The sequence below is a fragment of the Cricetulus griseus genome, chromosome 8, assembly GCF_003668045.3.
Source record: "Cricetulus griseus strain 17A/GY chromosome 8, alternate assembly CriGri-PICRH-1.0, whole genome shotgun sequence".
NCBI classification, from domain to species: Eukaryota; Metazoa; Chordata; class Mammalia; order Rodentia; family Cricetidae; genus Cricetulus; species Cricetulus griseus.
The window spans coordinates 97764808-97785700 of record NC_048601.1 but is presented as its reverse complement, the minus strand read 5'-3'; the positions used below and the strand labels follow the sequence as shown (position 1 = coordinate 97785700).

The 20893-nt window shown below is 50.5% G+C and overlaps 1 protein-coding gene across 1 annotated transcript; it reads right to left on the bottom strand.

Moving 5' to 3' along the window:
• Positions 1 to 10839: 10839 nt before the first annotated feature.
• On the bottom strand, positions 10840 to 19232 carry Crygn (crystallin gamma N). The gene is made up of 4 exons (XM_035449058.1): positions 19212 to 19232; positions 16341 to 16619; positions 13989 to 14134; positions 10840 to 11197 (listed from the first exon to the last, which is right to left on the bottom strand). Exons 1-4 carry the CDS (start codon positions 19230 to 19232, stop codon positions 11062 to 11064), a joined length of 582 nt encoding a protein of 193 aa, XP_035304949.1. The 3' UTR covers positions 10840 to 11061.
• Positions 19233 to 20893: the final 1661 nt, after the last annotated feature.

Genomic DNA, 20893 nt, shown 5'->3' with positions numbered 1-20893 from the left:
ACAGGTAGGAGGGGAGCAAACCTCTAATCCCAGTTCTTAGGAGGCAGAGACAGGCAGATCTCTGAGTTCGAGGGCAGCTTAGTCTACAGAGTTCCAGGATAGGCAGGGCTGCATAGAGGCAGGGCTGTTTCTCAAAACAACAAAAGAAAAATTCCAGTCTCCTTCCTATGGCCACTGATGGCCCCTCTGGGCAGGAAAGCATATGAGCACAGGGCTGGGTGTCTAGTTTGCTCAGGACTCTCTGTGGTCACCCATATCCGGCTCTGGAATGTCAGCCCTTTCTGGGTCTCTGACCAGGGCTGTGTTCTGTGGAGAGCAAGCCAGCTGGCAAGCCTCCCACCATCCACCCCAGATTCCCCCTTTATCTTCTGCAGCCTCTTCCCAGGACTTCTGAGAATGCAGAGCTGACTCCACAGAGGGCTGCAAAACTTCCAACACATAAGCTCTGCTCCCATTTCTGGCCAAAAGGGACTGGCAAAGACCTATTTGCCCTCCTGCCTTCCACCCAAAGCAACCAAACCAGACTCACAAACACACAGAACAGTTGTTTTCAAGACCTAAGACATCAGGCAATGGAGGACAGTAATCCCGAGGGGTAGGGAAAATGAGGTCCTGGCTACCACTGGGCTGGCTCTCTGCCTTGAAAGACTTCCAGACCACAGAGCAGGAATGGGGACCCTGCAGAGCCCAGGGACTTCCTGAGTTGGGGAAACAGTATTTGGAGCAGCAAGGTGGCTGCTGTTGGTAGGGACAGAGCAGTGAAGGGGAAAACCCATGTGCATGTTTCAGGCCCCACGGTCCCTCTGCAGCAGTTATTATTAATTATATTCCATATGCTTAAAAGGTGCTTCAGGGTCAGGGTGCAGCTCAGTGGCCAAGGATGTGCTTAGAACACTCTAGGCTCCAGGTTCAAACCCCAGAACCCCATTCTCCCTCCTTCCTAAAAACACTGAAAATATTGCCGTGCTCAACTGAGCTAGAGATGGTGCAGGCCTTTAATCCCAGCACTTGGGAGACAGAGGCCAGCCTGGTCTACAGGGTGTGTTCCAGGACAGCCAGGGCGACACAGAGAAACCCTGTCTCAAAAAACAAGACCAAACAAAACAAAGATGTCTGAAATTAAGCAACAACCCTGGATGGGGTTGACACCTGATTAGATGTAAAAGAAGAACGTGGGCTCGGGCTGCAGAGATGCCTCAGCTGTTAAAGGCGAGGCTTACAGCCAAAAGTATAAGAAGAATGGGAACTCAGTGACAGTGCAGACCTCAGGAAGTGAGACACACTGAAAAAAATACAAAAGGGCCATTAAAAATACAGTAAATGAAAAGAAAACCAGTGACCAAGAGCAACTTCAACCAGTGTGAACTGTGTTATCAGAATTTTAGGAAAGAGAACAGAGAGAGGGAAAACTGTTAGAGGAATCAATGGTGGCAAAGTTACCACATTGGATTATGAAAATCTAGAAATTAAAAGATCTCATTGAACCTCAAGCACAAAAAGCCAGGAAAATAGGTCAGCAAAACGGCTTAGCAGGTAAGGGGACTGAATGACTGAATTCAGTCCCTAGGGCTCACATGATGGAAGGAGAGAACTGACTGATATTCACTCACAGACACAGACACATAAGTACAAATAAGATTGCAGCTGGAGAGATGGGTCAGCTAGCATTCACTGCTCTTGCAGGGGACCTGGGTTCGAGTCCCAGCACCTGTGTGATGGCTCACAACTATCCATACTCTAGTTCCAGAGGATCTGATGTCGCCTTCTGATCTCTGTGGATACCAAGCATGCACACACACTTGCAGGTAAGATATTCATACAATAAAATAAAATAATAAATATTAGTCTTGCAAGATGGTTCAGCCCATAAAGGCACTTGCCACCAAGCCTGAAGACCTGAGTCCAATTACTAGGAACCACTCCACAAGTTGTCACTTGACCTTTACACATGTATTGTGGCATACACATACCCACCTCCAAATTGAATAAGTGGTTTTTTGTTTGGTTGGCTGTTTTGGTTTGGTCTGGTTTTCCAAGAGACAAGGTTTCTGTGTGTAGCCCTGGCTGTCCTAGAACTTGCTCTGTATGCCAGGCTGGCCTTGAACACAGAGATCCGCCTATCTCTGTCTGCCAAGTGCTGGGACTAAAGGTGTGAGCCACTGCCGTTTGGCCAAAGTAAAATGTTTTAAATTTTAAATAAAGTCTTTCAAAATGTTTGTACACAACATGGCACATATCAGGGTTGTGACGCACACCTGCAATCCTGGACTGGAGAGGCAGAGATCTCTTGTAGATTGAGCAACCTGATCTACGTAGTGAGTTCCAGGCCTGCTGGGGCTACACACTGAGACCTTGTCTCAATAAGAAAAGGAGGCAGGAAACCCTCACCACCATCCAGACAGTGAACTAGTGACTTCCAAGGTATTCTTTCTGAGTTTTGTTTGTTTGTTTTGTGCACATCTGCCAAAATATATCCAAATTCCAGGCAAAGTTGTCCCGCCCTCTTCATACAAACTCTCATCACATATGGTAGGGCCTCTGGTTAGAAGGAATATGTGTGAGAGAGTGTGCACATGGGAAGCTGTTACCGTGTGAGTGTTCATGCGTGAGTGTTCATGCAAAGTGAGATGTGCTTGTGTGCCTGAATGCATGAATGCCGTGAGTGCTCTTGTGTGCACGTGGACATGTTTGTGGGCGTGTGCTTCTTGAGAGTGTGAAAGCATGTTTGTGTGCACATGTGTATCTGAATATCAGTGTATGTTTATGTGAGCGTGTGAGCACATGTGTGTAAAGTCCTATGTGTCTGAGTGGAAGGGACCGGGAGGGAGCCCTGCAAACTGCATCTGCCTTTCCTCATTCCAGAAGCTCTCACTGCCCACAGAACAAAGCTGCAGCTTGCTCCCTGTGGGGGTTCTGAGCAGAGCTTCATACTGCTGGGCTGCTCAGCCTACACAGGCATTTTCCCTGCTGTGCTCAGGGTCCTCTCTGCTGGGAGCAAGGCCACAGAGCCACCACCGCCACCACCACACCTGCTTTTGCGGCTCAAGGCTTCACAGACTTGGGTGGTGGCAGCAGAAAGCTGAGCGGGAGCAGGAAAGGGCCTTTAGAAGGCTACCAAGGGCAAGCAAGGTGAGTGTCTGGTGACATACAGGATAAGGGATGGAGACCATCAAAGTCCAACATGGGTGCTGGGAGCCAAACTCAGGGCTTCTGCACGAACAGTCTGCTCTTACCTGCTGAGCCATCTCTCCAGCTCGGGTAACTTTCATCTTTGACAGAAAGCTTTTTTTTTTTTTAAAGATTTATTTATTTATTATGTATACAGTGTTCTGCCTACACATGTGCCTGCAGGTCAGAGAGGGCACATATCTCATTATGGACGGTTGTGAGCCACCATGTGGTTGCTGGGAATTGAACTCAGGACCTCTGGGAGAGCAGCCGGTGCTCTTAACCTCTGAGCCATCTCTCCAGCCCTTGACAGAAAGTTTTAAGGACTCTGTGATCTACAGCAGAGTTTTTTGGTTTTGTTTTAAGTTTTATGTGCACACATGTATGTGCATGTTCATATGCGTACATGTTTGTGCATGTGAGTGCCAGAGTAAACATGCCACAGCACATGCATGCAGGTCAGAGGGCAATGTCAAATGTTGGTCCTCCCCTTCTATCATGTGCTGTTAAGCCAGACCCCTTGGACTTTGGGAGCTTTCCCTTCCTCTGCCACCCATCTCCCTGGAGGAGTGCTGGGGTTACATCTGGAAAGAGTCTCGCTTTTGCACATGTCCTGGGTATCCAGACTCAGGCCTCCTGCACTTTACACACTGAACAACCCCCCACCCCCCTCTTAAGTAGTTTTATTGGGACTGAATTCTGTCGCAGTTGTGCACATTAAGAGGCAGCTGGCCAAGTGGTGGATCAAAGAAGCAGTGCACACAAGATCCCCGGAGCACGATGGCAGCTTCAGCTCCTTGGGACAGTGAGTGTGAGTTGGGGCACTTTTGCTTCACCCTGTGAAGTCCAGAGACTTAGGTTCAAATCTGTTCTAACACGCTAATAGTTTCATGTAAGACTGGCTGGCCAGCAAACTTTGGGAGCCCTCCTGTCTCCACCTCCCCAGTGCTGAGATTATAGGCACACATCACCACACCTGGCTGGAGACATAAATGACTCCTGGATTTAGAGCATGGCTGCTCTTGCAGAGGACCTGAGTTCATTTCCCAACACCTGCCTTGGGTGGCTGACAACCATCTGTAACTCAAGCTCCAGTGGAATGGGGGTCTCTGGGATCTCTAGACATCTGCACTCATGAGCACACACACACACACACACACACACACACACACACACACACACACACACACTTAAAAATAAACCTTTTTTTAAGAAGCAAAAAAGCTGGGCATTGGTGGCACACGCCTTTAATCTCAGCACTTGGGAGGCAGAAGGTGACGGATCTCTGTGAGTTCGAGGTCAGCTTGGTCTACAGAGTGAGTTCCAGGACAGACTCCAAAGCAATACAGAGAAACCCTGTCTCAAAAAAACCAAAAAAAAAAAAAGGGGGAGAAGGAGAAGGAGAGGAGGAGGAGGAGGAGGAGGAGAGGAGAGGAGGAGGAGGAGGAGGAGGAGGAGGAGGAGAAGGAAACGGGAATTTATTTCATAGTTTCAGCATACAGTCTATCATTACAGGGAAAAGATGGCCCGGCAGCTCCAGGCAGATGGTTACATTGTATCTACATCCCGGCCTTGCCACACACCTGACATATTTAAAGTGTCTTCCTTTATGATTTTCTTTGCATAATCAGGGGTCTTCTCCAGGAAAGAGCATGACTTGGTGATCAACTGCTTGCCTAACCTTGCCTTTTCCTGTTACTGTTTTGAACTTGTTCTGCTCCAGAAAACCCTCCAAACATTATTTTATTTTATATTGTTTTTAGATAGTGTTTCATGATGTATTCCAGGCTGACCTCAAACTCACAATCTTCTTGCCTCAGGTTCCTGAGTCCTTGAACTACAGGTGTCCATCAAACCAAGCTTTTATTGTTGTGCCCAAGTCACAAGGATCCCCAAAGAGACCAGGGAGAGAGACCACCGATGCAGATGCACAAGGTTTATCCTACCATGGGAGGGACCCCATCTAGCAAGCTGATGCAGCAGCCTGGGGGGGGGGAGGGTGTGAAGTTCCCTGTCTACTGCTAGGTTTTAAAGACAAAAGTTACAGGATTATATTAGCAGTTACAGGTTGGTTTCTGATTGGTTGACATTTGAGAAGAATCAGGAGAATTTCTCAAAGTCATATTTTGGCATGTGTACCAGGTATTCTCATTGGTCAGTGCTGAGAGAGAACATTCTGTGGTTTCTATGGCTGTCTTGTTATTTGCAGGTGGCCTGTTGTTCATAGATACCAATAGTTTTCACAACTATCCTGGAGACTACAGGGGAGGTTTTGGTCTCCCCTGGAGTTTCTTTTGTGGCCAAACAGTTCCCAGAAACCAAGTACCTAGGAGGCTGGGGGGTGGGGTGGGTCTGGAGTTTCTTTATGTTCAGTTTTGGCCCTAGGCTCCCGGAGGCCAGAGGATCTGGAGTTTCCTTGTGGCTTTTCTGTGGCCTGTCATGGCTGCTGAAGCAGGGGCTGAGTGAGGGTCTGGTCCCTTCAGTCCTTTGAGTTTAGTTTCCCCTTTCATTCATATCGTTTTTATTTATTTATTTTTTTTCGAGACATGATTTCTTTGTGTAGCCCTGGTCATCTTAAGGCTTGTCTGAAACTCAGAGATTTGCCTGCCTCTCTCTCCCTGGTGCTGGGATTGGATGCATTCACCACCTGGCTTTTTGTTGTTTTGTTTGTTTGTTTTTGGAGACAGGATCCCTCTGTGTGGTTCTGGCTGTCCTAAAACTCACTATGTAGACCAGGCTGATCTCAAATTCACAGAGGTCTGCATGGCTCTGCCTCCTGCATACTGGGACTGAAGGTGTTCACCATCATGCCCAGCCTCCTATCTGACTTCTTGAATACACAGAGCTTCTCTGGCCAAGGGAGAAAGAATCCAGCACTACCATGAAGGTGCACTTGGGGGGAGTGTTTCCATTACAAACTTTCTGAAGCTGTAGAAAGTTTCCATTAACAAACAGTGCCCATTCCTTTTGTTGTTTAATTCATTTACTTTTTTATTAAAATTTTCTCATACAATTTTTGATCATATTATCTTCCCTCAACACAGTCTCATAGAATAATGAATTACAAATGATATATAACATCATATTTCATATGTTCATGAAATAGAAGTATGTGCTCTGACATATGGTAATTCAAATATGCACATAGACACACAAATACACATACACACTCGGAATGAACAAGAGAGAGAATGAACATGTAAACTATCAAAGATAGTGGCCATTTGTGGTCTCTATGCACATGGATCAGAAACTCCATGGCACCTCAGGCCACCCCCACCCCCACCCCCACCCCAAGCCTATCACTTATTTCTCTGTGGGAAAGGGGCCCAGAGGCAAGGAGAACCAGCTTTCCTCACTGTGGGAAACCAGGATTTCCCACTCTGGGTGTTGGGAATTAGTGTGGATAGGAAGGGCCTTACTAGCCATTTGCCTAAACTGCTTTGGGCCTCAATCTGAGTCCTACCTCATCTTTTTTTTTTTTTTTTTTGGACAGGGTTTCTCTGTGTAACAGTCCTGGAATCCTGGAACTTGTTCTGTAGACCAGACTGGCTTCAAACTCCCAGAGATCTGCCTGCTTCTGCCTCCCGAGCATTGGAATTAAAGGCGAGTGCCACCACTGCCTGGCCTAGTCCTACCTAATCTTAAATCCCGTTTCTATTGACAATGGCTGCCCCCTCCACCCAGGGTCTCTATCCTTACCCAGGGAGTGTAGACCTGGGGTCTCAGCAACGGGTTGCATACCCACAGGTTGGACCTAGACTTGTCTCCCCAAATCCACCCCCAAACCAGCAAACCGCTGCACATCTGCCGGCGGTAATTCCCCCACTGCATACTAAGAAAGGAGCTGCACACTTGCAGGCTGCTGACCCTGTCCACCCTTTCCCCACACACATGCAGAGAGGTCACAAGGAAAGGTTGCAGCTGGTCTCCACAGGATTGTACACCACAGACTGCGTGGCAGGACTACAGGCAGCAGGGAAGCAAACTGCTTCTTTATAAAAACATTAGACTTAGCAAGGATGGAAACTCTCATTTCTGTGTCTTTGCTGACACCAGACCATGGAGGTGTTGGCTGAGTAGGGCTTGGGAAAATTGAATTAGGCTCAGGTATCCTCACCTTGCTCTACAGTGGCCTTACTGGGTCTCCCATTGAGGTTCCCCGGCAGTTAGGGCACCCTTCCCCACTCCATGATCCACGGGAATCACTGAGATCAACAAAAAGGTGACAGGTGCCAACAGGGCTGTGTGACGCACGCCTGGGGCAAGTAAGACCCAGTATATGTCAGGGTCAGGAAGGGGCTTCTGTATCTCAATTACCTGCCAATGGCTCTGAGTACTTCAGCAAGAAGAGTGCAACTTTTGTTTGGTGCAAAATCCACATAGTATCAAATCCACCGTGGCTGCTGTTGCAAAATCCACATAGTATCAGACCCACCACGGCTGCTGTTGCTGGGTGCCCTGCTCAGTGACAGTGGAGCTGTCACATTGCTATGTACACATTGCCACCACCCGACTCCAGCACCATGTTGTCTCCAACTGGTATGATTTGAATGTAGACTGCCCTACCATCACCCAATAGGGTGGTGTGCTTGCACACTTGGTCTCCAGCTGGTGACACTGTTTGGAGGAGACGTAGAACCTTTAGGTCTCTGGAGCAAGCCTTGAAGACTATGTATCTTTGATCTAGGCCGGACTCCCAGCTTTCTTCCGCATCAACTGACACTGTGTAAAAAGTTTGGCCACTATGATGGACCATATCCTCTGACACCATGAGCCCAAATAAATCTGAAGTTGCTTCTGCAGGTATTTTGACTGAGCAAAGAGAAAAGTAGCTAACACACCAGCAGGGAACTCAGAGATGGTTTATTATTTATTTGAGAGTGTTGGGGCTAGAATTGTGAGCCTCACACATGGCAGGCAAGTGCTGTGCCACCAGCTACACCCTCAGCCATGAACCTGGATTTAAAAACTGTCTTGCCCCACAGTTTTTTGGTTGAAAACACTGCTGAGGTTTCTAGAGGGAAGCAAGGACACTTAGGGCCTCACTCTGCTCTGAAGGCTTTCCAGGCAAGGAGAGGCCAAGTAGGGCACAGCTGGAGATTGGGCAGAGGGAGGCCGGGAAGGGAGGGGACAGAGACTATAGCATAGGCCTGGTGTCGGCTGAGGAGCAGGGAGAAACACACCACGGAGACGGCCAGACATCAGTGTGGGCTTCCAAACAAAGTTTTCCCTGTGGTCTGACTGGGCCCGATAAACAATGCCTGCAGACCCCCGATCAGCAAGGAGTCTGAGGGATGGTGAAGAACCAGGGCTGAGGACACAGGAGGTGGCTCCAAAAAGCCCCAGTTTTCCAAACCACCAGTGGAGACAGAAATATGAGAAGCATGTGTAGCACTAAGGGCGCTCGTCCTCGGTCCATCTACCCCCTGGATGGACTTCAGATAAATTGCACAGCTGCCCACAGGCTCTGTAGTGGGAAGCTTGTTTTTCTTCTTTCTGACCAAAAGCAGATTTGCTGACAGATTAGGGAGCAGGGGGTTGGGGTGACAGGGAGGTCACCCAGGAGTGCAAAGCTGTGTGGAGCCTTGAATCACCCTAATGAGGTGCCTGTGTTCCTGAGAGATGAAAGCGAGGCTAGTTCAGGAGGAGCCCCTGGGACTGGCTTAGGCTGGAGGGACAGTAGCTTCCGTTTGACTCCCAGGAGGAAGCCCTTTCCGCACAAGGGCGGGCTATGATCCCACTGCGCACCTGTGGACACTGAGACACTGAGCATATGTGAATAAGAGTTCAGAGTCCTGCTGGGACCCAGCTCTTCTCCCTGCTTCCCTCAAGTCTATGGTCACAGACCCACACACCATAACATGCATCATTTCACCTTGTCCGGGCACACATTCCACGGCAGTGGGTACATACACTCTGCCACACACCATCATCCCCTTCCCGTAGTTGTTTGGCTTATTTAGTTCTGTGTGATTTTTTTGTTTGTTTGTTTTTTAGACAGCGTCTCACTCTTGACTGGTCTGGAACTTGCTATGTTGATCAAGTTGGTCTTGAATGTGCAGTGATCTACCTCCCTCTGTTTAGGATTATGGGTCTGCGTCACATTTTTTTTTGTTTATTTACAGTTAAAAATTTAAACAAGATCTTGATTCTGACCTATGATATTTCCACATCCTGGATCACACATTTGTGGAGGCAGGAACCAAACACAGAGGCCAGTCCAGCCTGTCAGACTCAAAGGAGTCTGAAACCTGGCTCAGTCTTGGTCTAGATTACATCTCCCCATGCTGCGTCACACTGTGTGTGTGTGTGTGTGTGTGTGTGTGTGTGTGTGTGTGTGTGTTTATGTATGTACAGTGAATATAACAGGTAGAAGAACAGGCCAGCAGGAGCTTTTGATTTTTTTCCATGTCGAATATGCCAATACGTGCAAGGTGTGGTTCTGTGTAGGGCACAAGTTCTGAACCCTGCCTACCGAGGAGCCTTAAGCAAGTTGCTTGTCTGACTCTAACCACCTTCATTTGTCCAGTGATGATAATAAGCACTGGTGTTATTGTATATGTTAAGTAAAGCTGCATGAGTCATATCTACCTCAGAGCCTGGTATAAAATAAGTGCTCAATAAATAAATGCCACCTGACTTTGCCCTCCTCAGAGGTGTTGGTGGGCGTGGACAGTTGTGGCAGGGGAATCTGGTTTGCAAGGTCAGGGCCCTGGCCTCCTCCAGGAAGGCCTTACTGGCAGATGTGCTTACCCATGGAGACAAGCCGGTTGGAACTCTCTCCTACAAAGAAGTCCACTGCAGTGACTGAGAAAAGAAACGCCCACGCTTGACTCTAAACAAATTCCCTTCCCAAGGGGAAGCAGGACACAGGAGAGGGAAGGTATGTGGCCTGTTGATTGTTTTAAAGTGGTTTCTTCAGGTCCTTGGCCTGGGCCTCATTGGGATGGAGAGTCGGCTTTGGGGTGGGGAGGGGGGCGGGGAGGGGCCTCAGTTCACACAGCTTTAGTGGCTTCTCAGGGGTATGCAATGGGAGAAGTCCTGGAGACACACTCCTGGGGACTCATATGTCAGAAGGTGACCCTGTGTTTCTCTGCCAAGCCCAGAACAATCCTCTATTACCCTGGGGTGACTCAGCACCCCCCCCCCACCCAGTACATTTGTAGAGGTCACTCATTGTCCCTGGCCAGCTCCTGGGGACGCATCGTCCGGGGTGAAGCAGTGATTTTTAATGGCACTCTTTTCCATTTCTTTCAGTGTAGGGAGTTAGAGATGGAGATGGCGCAGAAGAGGTGGAGACACTGGGCTGGGAGGGCTTTGGTCTGCAGGCAGGGGCAGATAAGTAACCCGGGCCACCATCGTGTCTGGAAAGATCCCCTCCGGAGCCTTTCCGTTTTCACTGGGGAGCTAGGTTGAACAACCGCTGGCCTTCGAGGGTGTGGACTCTTACCAGACACCCCCGGGCTAGGTGCAAGAGTATCCTTCCTGGACAGGCTCCTCTCTCCTTCCATCTCTAGGAACATACTTTCCAGAATCAGCCCAGCCCCAGGGCAGACCGAACGTCTTGAAGCGACCCTGTCCACAGGGATGCTCCCAATTCTCCTCCGCCCCGCCCCTCCCGCTCTCCCCTCTTTCCCAGCCCCTCCCGAGGCAGAAGCAAACGCCCAGGCTGCGCCCTGCTCTCGGGCGCCCTCTTGTGGCCCTGAGGCTGCGGCCGCTCTAGCTCCGCTTTGAGAGCGGAGGGAGTGGGCTGGCTTCGCTCCGCCAGGCTTCCTCCTGCCGGGTTGGGGTCCCCAGCCAGTGAGCGACCCAGAAAGTACTCCAAGGCTGGCCAGCACTCCGCTTGCAGGATCTTTATTGCCCCCGTAGGCCGCACGTCCCCAGGTGGGACTAGAAGAAGTTGAGCACCCTGCGGAGCGACTGCACGCGCGCACTGTGGGCTTCCCAGTCGGAGAAGCTGCGGAAGTCGCCCCTCTCCACCACGTACATGCGGCCGCGGTAGTTGGGCTCCTCGTAGAGGACCCACCTGAAGGCCAGGGGAAGGGCAGGTCAGTGGGCAGGAGCCACTCAGGCCCGCAAGCCTCCCCAGTCCCACCCCTCTGTCCTAGCTCCTCACTGGGGTGGCACAGGAAGGAGACTGACTGCCCAGTAACCGACAAGGGGATGCGCTCTGCCCAGTCACCCTCCAAAGGGCCATTTGCACACAGAACCTAGGCCCTGACAGGCCTACAGACATAAACTGGGGACCAGCCCCACAGTGTATTCACTTGGCCAACAGCCCTCATGGGGCCTGTGCTCCAGTGCAAGCGGTCTGTGCTGGCTGCGTTGCACAGGGGAGCTGTCCTCCAGGACATGAGGTCTGGTAAGGGCACCCTTCCCTTGGTGGTGTGTGCGCACCAGGCCTCTGGCTATTTTCAACCCAGGGGTTGTGGTGAAGGTGAAGTACACCCCATGTGGAATCTGGAAGATTGATGGAGACGACAAGGAGGGCGGTCTCTATCCGAGACCAAGGGTAAGGAAGAGATTCTCACCAGAGCCTGGACCAGCCCTACCCATCCTGTCACCATCCCTGAGACAAGTGCTGAGCTGTGCGCGTGGGACCCAGGAAAAGATGCCATGTGTACCCTCCCACTTGGGGTCAGGTTTGGGGGCTTTAGAGAGCTTTAGAAAGTTGGGGAGGGTGGCTGCACCGTGGGCAATGGCTGGCTCTGCGTTTCACTTCAGTCTTTAGCGCGGGCTCTCCCTCCGCCTCGTTCGCCACAGTAGAAAGCAACTTTACTCTGAGCCACATGGTCTTATGAAGGTGGGCTCCCCCAGGGTTGCTCAGAACTCTGAGATCCTTGAGACTCAGGTCACAGGACTGCTTGGACTTCTCTTAGCGGGGACCCCTCTCTCCCCCAGTTTGTCTTAGCAGTTCTTGCTTACTGCTCCCGGAAGACACAGCACTCAAGGAGTTTTCTTTCCAAGGAACAGACACACTGGGAATCTGTGAGGAGCCCAAGGTTCTGAACTCAGAAAAGGAGAGAGATCACTAAAGGCCACACAGCCCTCCCAAGTCACCACAGGACCCTACCTTCCTAAAACTGATCCCTCCACTGATAAATGGCACAATCTGGCTGTAGGGGTTGGAAATTGAGGGTGGAGGAGGAGGTGTGGGGGGGCCTGGGTCACCTAGCTTTCTTACAACCACGCCCCCCCCCACTGCTGGTGTCTAATCCTGCCCTGTCCTGTAGTGCCCTGAGCCACCTTGGGGCTCTTGTGGACATCCCCAAAAGAAGAGGGAACTGAGTGGGCATGACAGCTAAGCCTCTGGCTCCTCACCTGCAGCTCCTGGGGGAAAGTAATAGAGAAAGGGGTCTCTGGAGAGGTGGCTCAGTAGTTAAGAGCGCTGGCTGTTCTCCCAGAGGAACCAGGTTTAATTCTCAGCACCCACATGGCGGTTCAGAACTGTCTAACTCCAGGTCCAGGGGATCCGATGCCCTCTTCAGACCTCTGTGGTCACCAGGCATGCATATGGTACACAGACAAAAGACAAGCACACCTTGGATCCCAACACAGAAGCCTGCCATCTTGACCTCCACCTCCTGGACCATTGATTGAGCCTGGTTCCTCCCAGGAAATGGAGATTAAAGATCATATGCCCCAAGCCTGGCTGTGATGGCACATGTCTTTAATTCCAGCACTTGGGAGGCAGAGGCAGGCAGATCTCTTGAGTTTGAGACCAAAAGAGTGAGTTCCAGGATAGCCAGGGCTACACAGAGAAACCCTGTCTCGAAAAACAAAACAAACAAAAACCAACCAAACAAAATCCCCTCCAATCACAATCAGAGTTCACACTCCTGCCTTCCCTCTCCCTAGATCCTCAGGGTTGGCAGGGGGATTATGTCTTGGGTCTTAGGGCATCTTTCATACAGATGTATGCCTCTGACCTGAGGAGACACAAGGCAAGTTGTTTTGTGCTCCTCCCCCTGGGTTTGCAGCTATCCTCAGGTTAGGGGAGCCAAGGTCAGGGATATGGGAGAAATAATAACTACAGCTCTGCTTTGGGCACACATTGTCTTCCTCAGTCTCTCCCTCAACCCCTTATGAAGGGCCCTGATCTTGAGCACAGGGAGGCTTGGATCCTGTGGGGCTCTTCTGTTGGGGGAGAGTCTGAAGGGTACCCAGCTCTGGAGTAGAAGGGGTTCCACCAGGCTGCAGTCCCAGCAGGGCCTCTGCTGTGGGAAGGGTTGAGAGTTAAGTGCAACCTCAGCTTGTGTTTCTGTAATATGGGGATGACATCTCCACAATGGGTAGAAACCCAGTGTGGTGTGCCTGTGTGTGTCCAGGGTACGCGTGCACAGGGAGCCCCACGTGGCAAGCACTGGACTTCTGACAGCTGGTTTGGACTGGGGAACACAGGCAAAATTCCCGGACTCTTATCCATCCTATGCGAGCTTCTTGAAGTCCACGTCTCCAACAAGCTGGTGTGGGTTGTTTGCCATTACACAGAGACATCTAAGTCTGGGGTCACCTGAGCTGGGAGATGTATCCCCTCAGATCTGGCAGGTGGGACTGCTGCGTAGCTTTGTACCCCCTAAGTGGGGGTTCTGCCAGGCAGTCTAGTCTTGCAGCAGAGATGGTCATAGTTTGCTAAGTGCTCTTTTCTCTGAGGTTCTGTGACCTTCCTGAAAGCCCGATGAGACAGTAGCTATTCACTGCTTGCCTGGAACAGGTGAGGCAGATGAAGGCCTATGGATGAGGGGCACCACGCCCACCCACAGGCCTGATGCCTACCCACCCTACCACACCTGTCTGGCAGCCCCAGCTGTACTCACGCTCCATCCCCATACACCTTGATGGCGTTGACGCAGCTCTTGGCCCAGCCCCGGCTCTGCAGGAAGGGGCAGTCTTCCACGAACTCCAGGCATTGGCCTGTGAAGTTGCAGCCCTCGAAGATGTCTATGCGGAAATGTTCTCCGTGCTCCAGGAACCAGGCAGGTGGGGAAGGAAAAAGGAATACTCCAAGTCTCTCTTCCCCATGCACAGGTGGGATGGAATATGGAATGACTCCCGGCTCTGGGCTGGACTGGGATCCAGTGAGTACTCCCCATCCCAACACACGTGCTCTCTCTCTCTCTCTCTCTCTCTCTCTCTCTCTCTCTCTCTCACACACACACACACACACACACACACATACACACAGGTTTTCTTCCATGAGATGTGGTGGGAGAAAGGGTTCTGTTACTCTAAAAACCTAAACCACTGAACTGGTCCAGTGAGACCTTTTATAACTAAGGACCCAAGGTCCAGTGAGGGCAAGACCAGAGCTGGGGGACACTGGCTCCCTCCAGGCATTCCACGTGGGGGATTCATGTCCCAGCTTTGGCATATCCACCCTCAGTTTCAGGCCACAGGCAGTCTTCCAAATGATAATATTTTAGAAGTGTAATAGAACCCTTTATGAAAACACTAAGCCAAGACATCTAAAACAATGATTCTCGTTTGCTGAAGTCCCTGCTGGTTTCAACATCATAATTCACTAGCACCAGAGTATACATCTCCCTGTGTGACCCCCTCCCCCAATGCCCAAAGCAGAGAGGAGCCCCCCCCCCAACTGGCCAGGTTCCTATGAAGCCTGGGATGACTCTAAAAGAACAGCTTTCAGAAAATGCCTTGTGTATTTTTCATATAAACAACATTATGCAGGATCCAGAGCCAACCATCCTAATGTCTCTCTCCAAATGCCCACATCCTGGCAGGGACACTAGGAAAGCATTCTTCCAGTGGAACGTGCCAGAGCCCAGCTGATTCTGGAGCTGATGTAGAAAAGAAAAGAGGCCCCATGCAGAGTGGTGCCTATCCAGACTCCTCAGATGTTGGCCCGAGCCCTGGTGAGGCATCCATGCCCCGGCAGACAGACACTCTTCTGAGAACTGCCCACATTGGTCCCCAGGATCACTTGTTTCCCACCCAAAGGGCAACACTCAGACCTGTGACCTGAGGACCTCACTCCTCAAATCCCACCCTAAGGAGACTCGAGAGAAACTAGGCAGAAAAGGTCTTTTTCCATGGGGAGCAATGCCCCCCCCCATTTGCTCTCCCTATACACTTCAGCTGTGCAAAACCATCTGTGCAAATCAAGAGCTCAGTCCCCTTAGAGTTTTACTGGTTCTGCTGGCACTTTGGCCGCCATTATTCACTCCAAGTTCGGAGTATTTAAGGCCTCCATAATGCTACAGGAAATCTGCATGGGTAGATGCTCAGCTCAAGGCAGCCTTACCTTGTGTATGAATGTGTTCATGTACACGGGAGTACACCCAGGCGCACGTGTGAGCATGTGTGTACGGAAGTCAGTGGGCGATACTGGGTTTCTTTCACAATTAGTCTCTACCTTACTAAGAGCTTTTGTCGTGTGTGTGTGTGTGTGTGTGTGTGTGTGTGTGTGTGTGTGTGTGTGTGTGTGAGAGAGAGAGAGAGAGAGAGAGAGAGAGAGAGAGAGAGAGAGAGAGAGAGAGAGAGATCAGACGATATTGTGGAGTCTGTGCTCTCTCCTACCTTGGGTTTTGGGGACCAAACTCAGGCTTGTACACTTTATCCATTATGCCCTCCACTGTATTTATTTAGTTTTTTAGAGCCTGCCCATAAACTGGAAGCGTCTAAATTTGGCTAGACTAACTTGGTCAGCAAACCCCAGAGATTCTGCTGTGCTGGGGTTACAAGTGAAACATCACATCTGGTCAGCAAACCCCAGGGATTCTCCTCAGTGCTGGGGTTACAAGTGAACCATCACAGCTGGCTTTATGGGCTCTGGGGATCCAAGCTCAGGTCCTCATACTTGTGCAGCAGAGACTTCACAAGCTGAGCTTCATCCCCAAAGCTCCATTTTACTTTCGCTGAGCGCAACCCTACTCAGTGACAATCCAAACATACTTTCAGTCTCTGAAATTTAGCTACATGCTTGGCTCAGAAATCTAAAAGGATTCCTCGGCAACTCCCAGGGCCTCTTGTGTTCTGTCTACTACCCCTCTTGGTCCTCACAGCATTTCATGCTCACGTCAGTGAGTCTGGACAGGGCTCTCTCAAGTTTTAAGATTTTATTGTTGGGAGGTGACCTGACTAAATGCCAGGGCGACCTTCTACTGCCTGAGCTGGAAGTTCCCAGCCCCCAGATGGAGTGACTCACTCACCATGCCCACAGGCCGACAGGAGCCCATGTGGTCATTGTGGCCATTCCAGCGGAAGAATTCAGGGTAGTCACCATGCTCCAGGATGAACTGCTGGCCTCGAAAGTCAGGGTGATCAAAGCAGACCCAGGCGCCACTCTCCACACGGATAGAGTTCACTCGGTTCATAAAACCTCGGTCCTGAAAGTTGTCACAGTCCCCAAAGACTTCCAGCTTCCGCCCTGTGAAGTGCTTGCCCTCATAGAGAGTGATCTGGAACAGATCAGGGACCCATGTGACCACACACACACACACACACACACACACACACACACACACACACACACACAGAGGCACACACACATATACACACACATATACATATACACACACAGAGGCACACACACATATACACACACACATACACACATATACATACACACACACAGAGGCACACACACACTCACACACACACTCACACACACACACACACATACACACACATATACATATACACACACACATAAACACACAGAGGCACACACACATACACACATATACACACACATATACATACACACACAGAGGCACACACACATATACACACACACTCACACACACATATATACACACACACATACACACATATACATACACACACACAGAGGCACACATATACACACACACACACATATACACACACATATACACACACACATATATACATACACATATACATACACACACACACACACAGAGGCATGGGTGTACTCAGCATTTGTTTGTTGTTATACTTAACACTCATAGTGGCATTAAAGGACATGATTTTTAAGACATGGATGTCATGCAGAAATAGTTGTCATAATTCAACACTGATTTTTCAAAAAGTTCCTAATACTGAAATTCTCATCACTCAATAACTCTTTGGGTCTGAAGAACTGCAGTCTCAGAAAGACTCTGGGTCATCAACTTCTCTGCATCTGAGCTCCACATGCTCAGTGGAACCCAGACTTGCATCCCTGCTCATTGCAGTAGATGCCTGCCACTATTTGCTGACAGGACAGAGAGTGAATGAGCAGTAGCCAACCAACAGGCCAGACATGGCTTCACTAGGCTCTCAGAGAAGCAGACGCATGGCCCAGCCAACTGTGGACAGGGGTTTCCCTTTGTCTAGGTGCCCACTTGAAATCAGGTTATTTTAAAACTGTCACTGTTTTTGTTAAACTCAGCATTTGCTTGTCTTATATATAACACCCACGATAGCATTAAAGGAAATGTTTTCTGAAAGCATAAATGTCATGAGGAACAAGTCACCATAACTCAGCATTTATTTTTCAGAGAGTAAAGTTTCTTTTTTAAAATTTGTTTGGATTTATTTATTTATTTATTTATTTATAGACAGGGTTTCTCTGTGGCTTCAGAGGCTGTCCTGGAACTCACAGAGATCCACCTGCCTCTGCCTCCCAAGTGCTGGGATTAAAGACATGCACTACCACCACCTGGCCAAAAGTAAAGTTTCTAATACTGGAACTCCTCAACTGGAGGGGAGGGATCTGTGGAAGCCAGAGAACAGTTTTCAGGAGAGGGCTAAATGTCTAAATATCACTTATCTCTTTGCCTTTTCTACCCCCCACCCCTAGCCCCTGCTTTTTTTTTTTTTCTTTGAGACAGGATCTTAATTATCCCAGACTAGCCTTGAACTTATTATGTATCTAGGGATGACTTTTAAGTTTCTGATGCTTCTGCCTCCACTTCCTGAGTGCGGAGAGTATGGCCAAGGCCCCCACGCCTGGTCTATGCAGGGCTGGGGATGAACCCCAGAGCTTTGTGCATGTTAGAAAAGCACGGTAGCAACTGAGCTGTAGCCTTGGAGCTTCTACTTTTTCATGTAGTCTGAGAAATAGTTGTCAGACTTGGAATTTTGTGAACCTCTTGGCAGTTCAGGCATAGTGTCTCAGCCAGGTTGCCATTGTCCCAAACTAAACAGGCAAAGCAACCATAGCCTACAAATTCACTTCCCACCATAGGAAATCCAATCACGCAATAACTCTTTGGAACTCAAGAACTATTGTCTCAAAAGGACTCTGCAGGAATGAGGTCATATCACCCAGAAACTGTGCTCACTCCGGTTTCCAGAAGAATACAGTGGCACGTCCCTGCCCCTTGGAGTTAAGGTGTTTTGTGGGAATGAATGTTGGTGAACCAGGGCAACACTGATTTGGGGTTTCTTCCTTTTCTGCTCTGCCATGCTGGTGCTCTTAGTTACTGAACCACATCCCAGCCCACGCAGGCAGATAAATGGTGTCCGCCAGGCATGCCGGGAGCCTCTGGAGGCCAAAGAGTTCCTGGAGCAGCCAGGACCTGGACACTAGAGGAGGGCAAGGGATAGCCACATTGGTGGGTGCCCTTCCTGCATAAGGCAGGCCTGGTTAGGACCTCTGGGAAATTCTAGGAGCTCTCAGCATTCAAAGGGTTTGGAGGTTCCCTTCGATCTCTACACACTCAAAGCACCAGCCTCAAGTCAAGTGGGGAGAGGAGGCCCCCAGAACTCCCCCAAGTCACGTGGAGAGAGAAGATCCCCGGAGCGGGGGCAAAAACCACATTTTGGGCACCCTGTCGTGAAGAAAAGACTGCAGGAGATCCTCGACCTTAGGGGCCATCAGAGACTCACTCATCACCGAGTCAGCAGCATCTGGCCTGACCACGCCCCTCCTGACTTGGGGGTCCCATAAAAGAGGTGTGGGGAGAGGGCGACCATTCAGCTCCAAGCACTCGGCCAACAGGCGGAGGTCACAAAGCCAGCTTTGCTCGACTTTGTCAAACACAAAGAGCATCTGGGACCAGTACGCACCCTCCCCACGCGCGAGGGTCCCCCAAGCCGCTGGCCGCACTCACCTTCCCGGAGCGCTGAGCCATGGTGTGTCGCCGGCCGCCGCGGGACGCGCTATATACCCTGTGGCGCCTGCTGGCTCAGCGCCTCCCGGGACAAAAGATTTGCTTGGCCCGGCACCCGCGCGTTAGCGCTGTCGGGCGTGCTAAGCCGACCCAGAGTCACACACAAGTGACCTAGTCCCCCAAGCCTCTGGATCCCACTCCTCCTGCCCAGCCCACGGCTGCCCCGCTGCGTCAGGGCCTCAGCACCGTCTTGGGTTGTTTCGCCCCCACCCCCAGCTGTGGCTCAGTGCCTCTGCCCTGCAGCGTTCACCCTTCTTCTCACCGGGCTGCAGGCTTGAACACGGTATCGACTTTCTTTATTTATTCATTTATCTGGATAACGGAAGGAGTTCTAACTTCCCAAGCTTACCTGGGGGTGGGGCAACAATAGCCCTGTGGACTTCTTTTCCTGATGCTGGGGTATGGGTTCCCAGACTAATCCCTCCGGCACCTACTCCCCACCCCCTCAATATCCCAGGTGACACCTGCCTTGACCCCTGCTGCCTGCAATAGGGGACCTACGGTATTTTGAGTTCAAGTGGTCAGTTCCCGAGCCCTAACTACAGACCACCCCGGATGCCAAGGCTCTGTTTACAGACCAATACACCAAGGTGTAAGAATTCGCCAGGCCCACAGGTACTTGGAGCCTCAAGAATAAACACACACAGTGCTGGGGAACTAACTGAGTTGCTGGCCCTGGGGACAGGCCCTGAGATCAAAGGAGAGAGAACCTCCAGGGGGCTGAATAGGTGCTAAAGAGCAGAAGAGGACTCTAGGGAATAGCCACAGGGACAGGCCCAGGGAATCCCGAGCAGTGAAGGTCTCTTGATTCGCGCTGGGAAGTTACTCAAGGCACCATCACCCTGTGACTCCCGCTCACACTCTCCCGATGACCCCCACAGGAACAGCAGCCATGCTCTGAAGCTCACCTCACTGTGTTTGCCTCTGACTACTGGTCTTGAAGGCACAAAATTAGAATAGTATTCTGCCAATCTAGAAAAAGTAGTGTGTGTGTGTGTGTGTGTGTGTGTGTGTGTGTGTGTGGTATGTGAGTGTGAGTGACTGTGGTGTGTGTGTGTGTGTGGTATGTGAGTGTGAGCGTGTGTGTGTGTGTGTGTGTATGTGTGTGAGTGAGTGTGTGTGAATGTGAGTGTGTGAGTGAGTCTCTCTGTGTGTGAAAGTGTTGTGTGAGTGAGTCTGTGAATGTGTGTGAGTGTGTGAAAGTGTTGTGTGAGTGTGTGTAAGTGTGTGAAAGTGTTGTGTGTGTGAGTGTGTATGAGTGTGTGTGAGTGTGTGTGAGTGTGAATGAATCTGTGTGAGCGTGTGTGTAAGCGTGTGTGTGAGTGTGTGTGTGTGCGCGCGCGTGCGCGCGCGTGCGTGTGTGCGTGCGTGCGTGCGTGCGTGCGTGCGTGCGTGTGTGTGTGTGTGTGTGTGTGTGTGTGTGAGTGAGTATGTGTGTGTGTCAGGGACAGCATCTGCTGTCAGTCCTTGCCTTCCACCTGTTTTGGTTAAATAGGGTCTCTTGCTGCTGACCCAGCAGCTTCTGGGAACTCTCCTGCCTCTGCCTCCTCTCTGGCTGCGGGAGTGCTGGGGTTACAGGTGCTCTACTGGTTTAATGTAGGTTTGAACTCAGGTCCTCATGC